This window comes from Salvia miltiorrhiza, chromosome 7 (assembly GCF_028751815.1).
Source record: "Salvia miltiorrhiza cultivar Shanhuang (shh) chromosome 7, IMPLAD_Smil_shh, whole genome shotgun sequence".
NCBI classification, from domain to species: domain Eukaryota; kingdom Viridiplantae; phylum Streptophyta; class Magnoliopsida; order Lamiales; family Lamiaceae; genus Salvia; species Salvia miltiorrhiza.
Window position 1 is genome coordinate 58,764,941 of NC_080393.1, and position 14,513 is coordinate 58,779,453.

Sequence of the window (14,513 nt, forward strand, 5' to 3'; positions counted from 1 at the left end):
CATATTCGTTTTCTTGATGACTCGACTTGTATAAAGAAATCAATCGAAATATCTAGATATCAATGAAGGCCACAAGGGGACCGTACATAATATTATTCAAAGGGGTACTCAACGAGTTTGAGTACATTATTAAATAGTACATATTGTTTTGACAGATAACATAATGTCTTAGTAAAATCAGTGTTTGCAGCGGAATAATAATTTGAATATATGTATGAAGACATATACTCTACTCTGAGGTACTCATCCTAGATTGACAGAAGCTCCGCTTGCACACTACATCCTCGATCACAGCTCAACCTGCACATTTAAAAATACATGCAGGGCTAAGTACAAAAGTACTTAGTGGACACTTGCCGAAATTTACATACATGCATAATATTTTATTGTCATGCCTTTCAACAGTAGTAAGATACGAGGGTTTTCCTTTAAAGACTCGTATTTACCAAACATAATATCATTTCTTTCATCAATAACCCGCGCAGGTATTTTATATCATTAATCACCATATCAGTAACTCGTGCCGAGAGGGAGGCCTCCCTCTACGGACACTATGATCGGCCAACCCGCTAGATGACTCACGATCACAAGGTGTACACTAATTCCGAAGGGATTTGCGGTCCCATCCAGAATCCGAATTCGATTAACATCAGATAGGCAATTAATAATAAAACATAAAGCATTTAGGCATTGACAATATCATTTAAATTCATAAGCATAAAGTCTTAACAATTCTAATATATAATTTTAGTTTATACGTAGAAAGCCTACCTGAATAGCAGACTCACGGTTTAGCTCTAACTCTGGTGCTTGACCTTTAATCCGAGAAATTAAAATAAGATTCTAATTCTCGAAAAATCTCAATAAATGAAGATGCGTGAAATGATTATGCATGACTCATATTCCTTTAATTAAATTATGAGATGCTAATCCTATTTAAGGAATTAAAGCTCGTCTTATGAGGTCGGATTATTAATCTTTAATAATCTACTCATTTTAAAATAATCTAATTCACTTACTAATTAATAATTAGTAAGTCTTAAAATTTATCACTAATTAAAATAATTAGGATTAAATAATGGGCCTAAATTAATAAATCTCATTGGTCTTAACTAATAAATTTCATTGAACTTAATCAATTAAAATAGTAGGAGTTCAATTAATAAAAATAATAAATTCATTATTAATAATTAATAGAAGCCCAATCAAAATAAATAATAAGAGCCCATTTATAAAAATAATAGAGTCCAAACAATATATATATTAGCCCAATGGAAATAAAATAAGCAAAGCCCAATTGAATTAATCTCCGGCCCAATAAAATAAACTAGGCCCAAAAGGAATTTAATTCGAGCCCAAATGAACAAATTCAAAGCCCAATGCATTAATAATATTAGGCCCAACATCAATTAAATTCTAAAGCCCAACAAATGAGGCCCAAGATAATAAAATCATGAAGCCCAATAAGTGAGCCCATCATCACCCTTAAAATAATTAGTAAATTTTAATATTAATCTTATCTCGTCAAAACCTTAGACTCAAAACATTATCACATAACTATCATTTAGGTTCGAAACTATTTATTCGAACATCAACATGCGCATTAATCATAACTCGTTCTATTTATGTCATCAAGTCAAATATTCCGTCATTTAAAAACAAAACCTATAATATTACATAGATAAATTATATCATCATAGATCATGCTTTCTCATACATAAAACAATTTAATCCTTTTCAAATAATCCATATTAATAAGTCGTTTGAAAAGAATTAATTTAAATGAGAGTTTAACTCAAAATATTTCATTTTGTAATCCATTTATAAATACTTGAAATAAAGAACTCCATTTAAATAATTAATTTAAAGGTCAATATATAATTAAATTAATCAAGCTCAATTTAAATTAATAATTAAGAGCTCAAATAATTTAAATAGATATAAGCCCAAATTAATTAGATAAATTAAGTCTATCATGTTTTTCTTTGAATAAGGCCCAAACAATTTAATTAAATCGGCCCAAACAATTTAATTAAATCGGCCCAAGAGTTTAATTAAATCGGCCCAAGAGGGAGCCCAATATTTTCGGCCCAAACCCGGCTCAAACCCGGCCCAAACCCGGCTGAAACCCGGCCCAAACCCGGCTGAAACCCTAACCTAAATATACACACACAATAAAACACACTCAGCACACACACATCAAATGCGCCTCTCTCTCTCTATCTCTATCTCTCGGCTCTTTCTCTCCCTACTCTCTCTGCTCTCTCTCTTTACTCTCTCTGCTCTCTCTCTTCGTTCTGCCGCCGCCGCTGCCGTTCAACGGCGCCGTCGCCGCCGGCGAGCGGCGCGGCCTCTCCTCCTCTCTCCCTGAACTCTTCCCCCCCCTCTTCTCCTCTATCTCTCTCGCTCAATCTCGGCCGCTGGAAAGGCACAGCAGCGCAACCACGCCGCCGCTCCGTCGCCTCCGCCTCTCTTCCATGGCAGATCCGCCGCCGCTGCAACTGGATCTCGGCGAGCACCGTCGACTGGAAGCCGCTGGAGCTGCTGCTGCTTCGCCGGGAGTCGAGCTGTCGCCGCCTGGAGCTGCTGCTGCTCGCCCGGAGTCGCCGCTGGCTGGCCTGCGATCGACGGCCAGCAGCTCGCTGGAGGAGCGCCGCCGTCAGCCGCTGCCGTTGGCAGCAAGAATCCGGCAGCCGCCTCTCCTGGAGTCGCCATCGCCGTGAGTCGCTGTGAGGAGCCGAGCACCGTCTCACAAAGGTAAGCCCCGGATCTCCCTATTCTCATTTCATTTTAAATTAAAAACTGAAACTCCTCTTTCCCTTTCTTGGCAGATCGGAGACAACCGCGGCTCCGTCGCCGTCCGTCAACCGCCGGCGACGACGAGCCACCGAGGCTGCCCTCCCCCTGACCTCGACTCACACACGCAATCAGCCAACACAAAGGGTTTTTGTGCGAGAATCATATACTGTAATTGCTCAAATAAAAGTTTTAACTCTTTCCTTGTAACTTCAGTTCACAAGTACATATTTAGTAACTGTAAATCTATGAATTTGCTACTCATTTTCTTCATTTATCAAAGCATATGTAAATCTGAGTTAATGAGCATGTGTTGGTATTCTGGAATTGATGTATACAATTGAAGGATAATATATAAATTAGAAATATAAACCTTGAATGATGAAAGATGTGGTGTCGTTTCTTGGCTGCGAGAGAGATGGTAGATGAATGTGAGAGGTGGGAATTGGCTGAAAAATGGTGTAGGTTATAAAAGAAAAAAATGGGTTGGCTTGGATGGAAATTCTTCAACTTACAGGTATGAACACTTTCAGCCTGCATGTAAGACTGAAGAATTTCCTTCAGCATGCGCTCAAAAATTCTTCAGCATGCTTTAGGATTCAGCATGCTTAAGATTATTCTAATTAAAATATCCAAGAGATTAATATATTAATTATAAGGTTCCAAACTCATTTAAATACATTAAGACATATAAGCCTAATTCTTATTGAAGCATAAAATCCATTTGAGCTTGCTTCTAACATAAAATAAATTACTCATGGGCTTAAGTAAACAATCGATAAAAGATTCATATTTAACACTTCAGTGTTAAATTCTCCACAATAAATTAATGGACTCAAAATATATTTTGAGTGCATCATCTATTGAAAATAAAAAAATAAATCATTACATATATAAATTATCAAATTCATATAAGTTCGTATTTTATAACTGGATGCTGAACTCTAATTACCATAATCAATCCTTAAATCAGTAATTAAAAGTATATAATCCTTAATAAAAAGTCGGGTCATTACAAGAAGAGGGAGAAGCGAGAGGAGAAGACTGTATGTGTTACCATTTTATTAATTTGGACAATTGCATGATATTCATTGAGTATGCTTTCTATGCTCACCCCAAAATATTTAACATTTTCAGGAAATTGAAGTTGAAGACGCAGTGGAGTCTAATGGGCATATCAAGTCATATTTTGAACAATGTTGTTATTTTGAAATTGTGTAGTATCTAATATTTTGTATGGCTTAAGTCTTGCTTCTATGTCCTTTAAACTTAGTTTAGTATCCAATATTTTTGGTGTAGCATAAGTCTTGGATCCTAAACTATTTTGCATATCATGTCCAACTTTTCAAGTTATAATATTAATATGTTGTAGTTATGTCATAGTTTAGCACTTTTAAATTCAAGTTTTCTTTTGAGTATTCAATTTAGTAGTTTATGTCTTTTAAAAATGATCTTAAAATAATCAAAGATTTTATTCAATGATATTTTTCGCTGGCAAAAGATTATTTAAATTTTTGAACACTTTAATTAAATTAGGATGTTGCATAATTTATGTTTAACATAATTAAAATTAAAAAGAAAATAATTATATAAAATATTATGGTTGAATGGTTGGACAATCACTTAATTAATTTAATATTAAAAGGATTGCATAGTTGGGCCATCACTATTAGAGATAATCTTATAAAGAAAACAAGAATTAGAAAACATGATTTGATAAAGCATTTGTGTTTCCCGACGTGTCATTATTTGTGGTCGGAAATGAGTAGCAGCAGCAACTGATGATCTAATGATGTAAGAAAGATTAATTAAGCACATAACTTTCCCAAAAGGAAGAGAAACTAAATGAGTTATTTAAATAGATGCTAGATGATTCTAATAACTATCCGATTATAACTTCAAAGGTGGGACTTGCCAAGCTCAACAGTCTTTCGTCTGGTTTTCGAAGCATATATAGTCTGCGATATCTTTTGCAATATCTCTACCAACTCCAGATGAAACAAATTCAGAGATAACTTCAACTTCTTGAGGGAGTGTGGGAAACTAATCGTCTGCGAATACTCTACATCATATTCATAATCGGCGCTGCACTGCATGTTTTTGTTGGATAGTACACCCGTGAAGCACGATACAACTTAAAACAAAAAGAAAGATTACAATGGAAAAACTGGAAATGCTTTGAAAAAGAAACTAGAATAAACTCAAAGCCAAGTCGAGGAGTCCTCTCTCCGCAAGACGAGATACGCCACGGTAGTGTTCACGGTAAGGCGACAGTCCCCAAAGATGAAACGACTTCGTCTTTCAAAGTAGCAGCACCGCAAACTAAGAAGGCTCCGGCGAACTAAATGAGACGAGAGTTGAGCTTTATGCTCCTATGAGATGGAGAAGAGAGAACTTTTGTTTGTGTGTTCTACTCCATCTACAAATGAGGCTATATCCACACCATGAGAGGTGAAAGAGTTAAGCTTTCATGATGCCATCATGGCTAGCCATTAACCATTGGTGGTTACAGCAGCTGAAAGGCCAAAGGTCTTGGCTGTTACAACAGCTCAAAGGTCTCACGTGTAGTACACAATTTTAGTATATCATTTTCCACTCACCAGAAATTGGTATTGAGACAATGAAAATACTGCGATTACCTATATAAAAAATATAGAATAATCATATTATATTTAATTCTTTATGAAATTAAACAAATAACCACCACAAATTAATTAAATATATAAATACACAAAACTAATTTCCAAAAGTTTTCCAATTTACTCATACACTCAAGATAGCTAAAAGAGTTTGCTTTCTCCATTTGTTTCAATTTACTCAAACTCTTGATGAGAAAACCCTCCATATCTTCCTCAAAAACACCCATATACAAAAAGCATGGCTTCAAATAGTTGGGCAGATAGGTATAGCTCATTCGCAATATTTCAAGCAAAATTCATCATTATTCGTAATCACAATTGAATTTAAATTTTTCTCTATACGGCCAATATTCTCTAGTGCGCTCAGATTTTGCCAAAAGACCTCCGATTGTAGCAATTGATAAAGGAAGCTCTTTACAATTTGCTACGATTTTCTTTCCAATATCCTCCAACTCAAGAAGAAAAGCTTTCTCCCCCAAACACAGTGTTGGTGAATGATGTGTGCGATTTAGTTATCTTTTACCGTGTTATTTTTCCGTTGTTTTTGCTCGGATATTACCCGTTATTTGCACTTTTGGCGTAGGGATTGCATGGTTGGAGGAGAAAGCTTCAAGATGGAAGAATTATTGAAAGTCGAGAAATTGTTGAAGAAGTTGGTGATTTTGGAGGAATTTAGAGATTTGGCTTTGGAGCTAATTATTTTATAATTTAATTAAGCCAAATACTCTTTTAATTAATTTTGGGCTTTAGTTTCTTTGGAAGGGGCCGAAACTCATGCTAATTAGGGTGTTCGGCTACTTAAGGGTTTAACTCCCTTGTGTTTGATTTTAATTAGGACTCTAGCTTTAGGGAAGAGCTTCAATTGGAGACTTGAGATATTTAGTTTGACTTTGATTAGGAGACATCATAGATAATTTCCTTTAACTTTTTATCAGTACTTTTTTATGCATGCAAGTTTTAGTTATGCGTTATTACTTTTTCTAGCTTTGGAAATTGAGAGGATTGCGGCTGGAGTATTTTCGACCTTGGCAGACGAATTTTTTATATACTTGTGGTGACTTTATATCAATTCCATTTTTAATTCGTTACTTTAATTTTTCAGTTTGAAGTTTTGGTTAATTTCTTTCGATTGCATTTATTTGTTTATCGTATTTGATTATTATCATGCTTGCTTTTATTTCTTTGATTATTGTTAATTTAATTATGAATAGCTAAACTTTAAATTCCGCAAGAATAAAGAAGCACTAATTTAATAATCTGTGAGACCTAATTGAGCATAAAATTGGTTCCTATTGATTTCGATTAATTCCTAGGGTTTAAAGATAATTCCGATTTTATTTAAGTCTGGCCAACTTAGGTTTAATTGGATTACAGTCAATTAGCACCTCCAATCCGTAATTGTTGGAATATGACTGATTAGTGATAAAACTACCATGTTCGGAATCAATTGGTATATTAATTATTACTAGCGTATCTAGGATAATTGATATAAATTGGGTTCCTTCATCTTAATGTTATTAGAATATTAAATCTAAGACTGGCGTATCCAGCTAGGTTATATTCTAATAAGGAAAATAGACAGGAAAATAGAAATTTCGGTTGTGAATTGCCCTTTGAATAAAGTAATTTACGACCAAATCTATTCTTCTTCGTTGTGAATTTCCCCCTAAATATATATTTAGGACAATAACAGAGAATAAGTTTGGTTGTGAATTACCTTTTAAATAAGTCAATCACAATAAAATCTATATTCTTGGTTGTGAATGATCATTTTTAAAGAACAAATATTCATAAATATATAAGTGTTAATATATAAGAGTAGCCACTTTCATATAGTGAAAATAAATTTTACCCACTCAAATAAAAACATAAAAAAATACCCACTTTTTGTGTTAAAGGACTAAATTGCCCTTCTATATAAATGGGCAAACTCTAGCCTCCTCTCATTCTCTCATTTTTTTCTCTCTCTCTTCTCTCTCTCTGCACTCTCTTCTCTCTCTGCACGCTCTCTTCTCTCTTCTCTCTCTCTCTCTCTCTCTCTCTCTCTCTCTTCTCGATCTGGAGCTTGCTGAGGCCGAGGACTGCGGCGGCGATCGGCTTCCTCCGCTGCTCCCGGCTCTCCTCTTCCCCGATCAGCGTTGGCGGACGGCGGAGCACCGCCGGATCGAAGTTGAAGCTGGTCAGCGGTTGGTCGGCGTCGACGGCCTTCCGGTCGAGGAATGGCGGCGTGACGGGGCCGGCTGCTTCATATTTTATAAAATTCTCGCTCTCTCATCTCTGTCTCTCTCTCTCGCTCCCCCTTTCTTTCTCTTCTTCGGCCAGTAGCTGCACGGCGAGCTGGAGTACGACGGTGGCGGAAGGTGCTGCGCCAGACGTAGATCTCGCAGCGGTCGAGGGCGGAGATCGATGGCAGCGCCGTCGAGGATGTTGCAGGTGATGTGGTGCACCGCCGGAGTTTGGGTGAGGAATTCATCGCCGGAGTTTGTGTTGGAATATAAAAATAAACTTGATTTTTTAAGTGAAGATATTTGTATTAGAAATATCTAGAATGAAGATATTTGTATTAGAAATATCTAGAATGAAGATATTTGTATTAGAAATATCTAGAATCAAGATATTTTAAAAGAAAAATATAGAGAATTCTAGAAAAAGTAAGTGAAGATATTTGTATTAGAAATATCTAGAATCAAGATATTTTAAGTAGAAAAATCTAGATAGAAAAAAATCAAGAGAATTATAGAATTCTCACTTAACTACTATATATATGTGGAGGTTGTATCAATTTGTAATGAAGTGAATTGAAGAAAAGATTGTGTTAGCAAACTCCAATCCTCCCACTCAAATTCCTAAGCACACACACGTCCACAACCAATTTCTCCAAATTTCCTTCTACCAATTAAATAAATTCTCCATTATATATTCTTATATTCCAACAAAGTGGTATCAAAGCCACAAGATCCTACTTGTGGTATGGCGAATTTACAATCGTTTCAAGTCCCCATGCTCAACAAGAGCAACTTCGACAATTGGAGCATCAAGATGAAGGCGCTATTGGGAGCCCATGACGTTTGGGAGATCGTGGAGAACGGCTACGAGGAGCCGCGGGACGAGGCCACACTATCCCAACAACAAAAGGATAGATTGCGAGACGCGAGAAAGAGAGACAAGAAGGCTCTCTGTCTCATTTATCAAGCGCTGGGGGACGACGATTTCGAGAAGATCTCGAATGCGAGTACCGCCAAAGAAGCGTGGGAGAAGCTCCAGAACGCGTGCAAAGGAGCGGAACAAGTAAAAAAGGTACGACTTCAAACTTTAAGAGGAGAGTTTGAGTCTTTGCATATGAAAGAGTCCGAGTCAATTTCGGATTATTTTTCAAGAGTGTTGGCGGTGTCTAATCAAATGAAAAGAAATGGTGAAAAATTGGAGGATGTTAGAATTATGGAGAAAATATTACGCTCACTAACTCCAAGATTTGAGCATATAATAATCACAATTGAAGAAACTAAAAATTTGGAGGAGATGACGATCGATCTCTTGTTGGGGTCGTTGCAAGCATACGAGGAGAAGCAAAAGAAGAAGCAAGAAATTTCAGAGCAACTTTTAAAGTTGCACGTAAGCCCGAAAGAGAAAGAAGAAGGTCCGAGCAATGGCTATGGAAAGTCCGGGAGAGGACGTGGCCAAGGGCAAGATCGAGGCAGAGGCCGAGCACGTGGACGTGGACGAGGACGAGGAGGCTTCGTCAACAATGGTGAAAGAAATGAGTTTACAAGTGGTCGGGGGAGGAGCAACCCATAGTCGAGGTACGATAAATCCTCAATAAAGTGTTATAATTGCCAAAATTTTGGGCACTATGCTTCCGAGTGCAGAAGTGAAAAAGTAAGGATTGAAGAAAGGGCCAATTATGACGAGAACACGAGTGAAGCAAATGGTAGTGTGCTTCTGGCATATAAAGGAGAAGCTAGAAGAGATGACACGTGGTACCTCGACACCGGTGCAAGCAACCACATGTGCGGGAAGAGAAGCATGTTCGTGGAGCTTGATGAGTCGGTAAGTGGAAACGTCTCCTTTGGTGATGAATCTAAAATTCCAGTTAAAGGAAAAGGAAAAATTTTAATCCGCTTGAAGAATGGAAATCATGAATTTATTTCCAACGTTTATTACGTGCCCAATATGAAAAATAATATCTTGAGTTTGGGACAACTCTTAGAGAAAGGTTATGATATTCACATGAGAGATTATAACCTTTCAATAAGAGATGGCAAAAATAATCTTATTGCCAAGGTGCCAATGTCTAAAAATAGAATGTTCTTATTGAATATTCGAAATGACATGGCAAAATGCCTGAAAGCGTGTTACCAAGATAAGTCTTGGTTGTGGCATCTTCGGTTTGGGCACTTGAACTTTGGTGGTTTGGAGTTGCTATCAAAGAAGGAGATGGTGAGAGGTTTACCATCCATCAAGCATCCCGATCAACTCTGCGAAGGTTGTCTACTCGGGAAGCAGTTCAGAAAGCCATTCCCAAAGGAGTCAAGCTCAAGAGCTCAAAAGCCACTGGAGTTAATTCATACTGATGTGTGCGGGCCAATCAAGCCAAGCTCCCTCGGTAAAAATAATTATTTTCTGCTATTCATTGATGATTTTTCTAGAAAAACGTGGGTATATTTCTTGAAGCAGAAGTCGAAAGTATTTGATGCATTCAAGAAATTCAAAGCTGCCGTCGAGAAGGAGAGCGGACGACAAATCAAAGCCCTGAGGTCCGATCGAGGCGGAGAATTCACGTCAAGGGAGTTTCTAGAATTCTGCGAAGTAAATGGAATTCGGCGGCCCCTGACAGTTCCGAGATCCCCCCAACAAAATGGAGTGGCGGAAAGAAAAAATAGGACAATCATGGAGATGGCGAGGAGCATGCTAAAGACGAAGAATCTGCCTAAAGAGTTTTGGGCTGAAGCTGTGGCGTGCGCGGTGTACCTATCCAACCGATCGCCGACAAGGAGTGTGTGGGGAATGACTCCACAAGAAGTCTGGAGCGGGAGAAAGCCAGGAATTTCCCACCTAAAGGTATTTGGGAGCAAAGCCTACGTGCATGTACCAGATGAGAGAAGGAAGAAGCTCGACGATAAAAGCGAAGCATTCATCTTTATCGGGTACGACTCTAACTCTAAAGGCCATAAGTTATATAATCCAAATACCAAGAAAACAGTGATAAGTCGAGACGTGGAGTTCGACGAAGAAGGAGTCTGGGATTTCAGCTCCAATGGTGACTTCACCTACATCCCACAGTTAGAAGAAAGAGCAGAAGAGCAAGTTGAAGAAGTCCAACAAGAGCCAGTGACTCCACCAGCTTCACCAGTGCCAGTCACTGAAGACTCGCCACCATCTTTCTTAAATGAAAGAGCCACACCACGAGCAAGGAATTTGGATGAGATATATGAAGACACTGAAAGGTTAGAAGATCTCACCTTGTTTTGCCTATCTGCTGATTATGAACCTGAAGCAGCAAATAGTGAAAATTGGCGAGTTGCAATGGACGAAGAGATCAAAGCTATAAACAAGAATGATACGTGTGAGCTCGTGACACTACCGGAAAGGCACAAGGCCATTGGAGTCAAGTGGGTGCATAAGGTTAAGAAGAAGTCCAAAGGTGAAGTTGAAAGATATAAAGCAAGGCACGTCGTGAAAGGATTTCGCCAAATTCAGAAGTTTGCTCGGAATGAAAAATCAAGTTTAAGGGGGAGTGTTGGAATATAAAAATAAACTTGATTTTTTAAGTGAAGATATTTGTATTAGAAATATCTAGAATGAAGATATTTGTATTAGAAATATCTAGAATGAAGATATTTGTATTAGAAATATCTAGAATCAAGATATTTTAAAAGAAAAATATAGAGAATTCTAGAAAAAGTAAGTGAAGATATTTGTATTAGAAATATCTAGAATCAAGATATTTTAAGTAGAAAAATCTAGATAGAAAAAAATCAAGAGAATTATAGAATTCTCACTTAACTGCTATATATATGTGGAGGTTGTATCAATTTGTAATGAAGTGAATTGAAGAAAAGATTGTGTTAGCAAACTCCAATCCTCCCACTCAAATTCCTAAGCACACACACGTCCACAACCAATTTCTCCAAATTTCCTTCTACCAATTAAATAAATTCTCCATTATATATTCTTATATTCCAACAGTTTGGCCTTTTCTTCTCGAGATGCAGATTTGATGCTATCAGAATTGAATTTAGATTTTGAACCAGAGTTTGTTGCCATTTTCTTGCATTTGTGTGAACGAATTCGCTTATGTTGGAATTTAGGCTAAATTTGAAGCTATCCCCTCTTCTTCTTTCAATTTTCTCCAATCAATTGGTGAGTCCGAAATTGAATAGCAGATTCGATTATATGCCATTTAGAAGAGAAATCTGAGGAAAAGTTGAATTCAATTTGAATTTAATCGGAAAAAAAATATAAGTAACGAAGAAATTGATGAAAATCGCGCAATTTTGTACAAATGTTCTTGAATTCACAACCAAGTTTATGAATTCACAACGGAATTATCGGCGTTGGTTGTGAATTCACAATTGAAATAATGTTGATTGTGAATTCAAGTTTTATTGGTTGTGAATTCACAACTTGAAAAAATGTTGGTTGTGAATTCAAGTTTTATCGGTTGTGAATTCACAACTTGAAATAGCGTGGGTTGTGAATTAACACGAATTCACAACTAACACTATTTATAGTTGTGAATTCAAACTTTAAAAATTGAATTCACAACCAAAATAAATTTTGGTTGTGAATTCACTGGTTGTGAATTCGTGGGTATTTGTAAAAAATTTATATGCAAGGGTAAAATGGTAAATGTGGGTATTTTTTTAAGTTTTTATTTTAGTGGCTAATTTTTAATTTTACTAAAGGAAAGTGGGTATTTTCAAAATCCACTCAATATATAAACCCATTTTTGGTTATGAATTAAGGGATTAAATAATAAGATTAATAATTATCTTTTATTGTTATTATAATTAATAGCTTTTCATCTTTACTCTATAGTGTTAATATATAAGAGTACCCACTTTTATATAACAAAAATAAATTTTACCCACTCAAATAAAAATTTAAAAAAATACTCACTTTTTATGTTAAAGGACTAAATTACCCTTCTATATAAATGGGCAAACCCTAGCTTCCTCTCATTCTCTCATTTCTCTCTCTCTCTCTCTACACGCTCTCTCTAACTCTCGATTTCTCTCTTCCAAGCGGCGCCGCCGCATGCTCCCACGGCCACCGCCAACTCCGTCGCCCACAACGAGGCCAGCAGCAGAGCTACCGACCCCGGCGGCGGCGCATCCGCCGTCTCCGCTTCTCCGATCTCAACCGGCGCCGATTTCTCTCTCTCTCTCTCTATCTCACTATAAATCATCCGCCTCCACCACCGTGTCGCTGCCGCTGCTGTCGTCGGCTTCCTCCCTGCTTGCGAAAATCCGACGGCTGCATTGTTCTGCTTCCGATCGCGTCCAGCGGAGCCTGGCCTCGGCCGCGCCACCCCATCCTTCACCACGCCGCCGCCTCAGCTCCGGCTAGAGTAAGGCACAGATCTGAAGATCTCCGTCATCGTCTACTATCAGATTATTTCTCCATCTTGGAATCATTGGGATGAGAATGAGAATGATTTAGGGATTCTAGATTTTGGGGATTGTTCTTATTCAATTACTTTAAGAAAGTATGCCATTTAGAAGAGAAATTTGAGGAAAAGTTGAATTCAATTTGAATTTAATCGAAAAAAAATATAAGTAACGAAGAAATTGATGAAAATCGCGCAATTTTGTACAAATGTTTTTGAATTCACAACAGATTTATGAATTCACAATTGAATTATTGGCGTTGGTTGTGAATTCACAATTGAAATAGTGTTGATTGTGAATTCAAATTTTATTGGTTGTGAATTCACAACTTGAAATAGTGTTGGTTGTGAATTCAAGTTTTATCGGTTGTGAATTCACAACTTGAAATAGTGTTGGTCGTGAATTCACGCGAATTCACAACCAACACTTGTTATTCACAACCAATACTTGAATTCAGTTGTGAATTCGAGTTGAATTCACAACTAGTGAACAGTGGGTATTTGTAAAAAAATTATATGTAAGGGTAAAATGGTAAATGTGGGTATTTTTTATGTTTTTATTTTAGTGGGTAAAATTTATTTTTATTATATAAAAGTGGCTATTTTCAAAATCCACTCTTTACTATATCTTAAAATAGAGTCAAAGGGTTTTTTATGACAATAATATAGGTTAATTTGGAAATTATGACAAATACATTTGAGCTTGTAAAAATAGGACACTAATTAATAAGCTAGCGTTGCATCTACATGACATTTCTCAACCAATTATTGAATCTTCGGACTTTCCCGCACGGACCAAGCACATGATATCCTATCTGGAGCCCTAAAAATGACGTGTTTGCCACATAATCAACCCCTTCGTGCGAGTTGTCATGTGCTTGGTCCGTTCGGGTAAGCCTGAAAATTCGATAATGGTAGAGAAATCCTTTGACCCTCTTAAAATTCGATAAAAGTTATTGTCCCAAAAAACCATCCGACTCTCTTAAAATACGTATTTTACCACTCATAAATTATGAAAGAGCAATTGATTGATAAAGCTAGGTCGACCAATACATTGATGAGGTTTTTGTATGATGCCAAATGGTACAATATTTGGTGGAAAGCAATAAAATAGAGAAGCTAACACCGAATTCCATGGGCAAAACGGCGCTGGATATCTCGAAAGAGTGCTCTCCACCCACAACCACCAATTCACAGATGAAAACAATCTTACTGAGTTTTCTAATCAAGCAGCGATCGCTGAAAGCCCATCTCAAGATAAACGACATGACAATGGTGGTGGTGGTGCTGATCGCCACGATGTCGTTCCAGGCCGCCGTCAGCCCCCCGGCGGGGTGTGGCAGGACGACACGCCGTCATCTCTTCACATTAAAGAGTTATGAGAAGAATAAAATTAAAGTGGAGATGATTAAAAGGTAAAAGATAAGAAGTGGTGAAGTCCATTTTCTTATTGGAATAAAATCCGATCT

At 37.2% G+C, this 14,513-nt stretch overlaps 1 protein-coding gene and 1 long non-coding RNA gene across 2 annotated transcripts; both read left to right on the top strand.

Moving 5' to 3' along the window:
• Positions 1–1,886: 1,886 nt before the first annotated feature.
• LOC130995183 (uncharacterized) lies at positions 1,887–3,183 on the top strand. The gene is made up of 2 exons (XR_009092086.1): positions 1,887–2,757; positions 2,832–3,183. It is a non-coding gene; the product is annotated as an uncharacterized LOC130995183 (long non-coding RNA).
• A 5,045-nt stretch (positions 3,184–8,228) lies between these two features.
• LOC130995181 (uncharacterized) lies at positions 8,229–9,230 on the top strand. Its single transcript, XM_057920334.1, has one exon. The coding sequence runs from the start codon at positions 8,406–8,408 to the stop codon at positions 9,228–9,230; it is 825 nt and encodes a 274-aa protein (XP_057776317.1). The 5' UTR covers positions 8,229–8,405.
• The last annotated feature ends 5,283 nt before the right edge of the window (positions 9,231–14,513 follow it).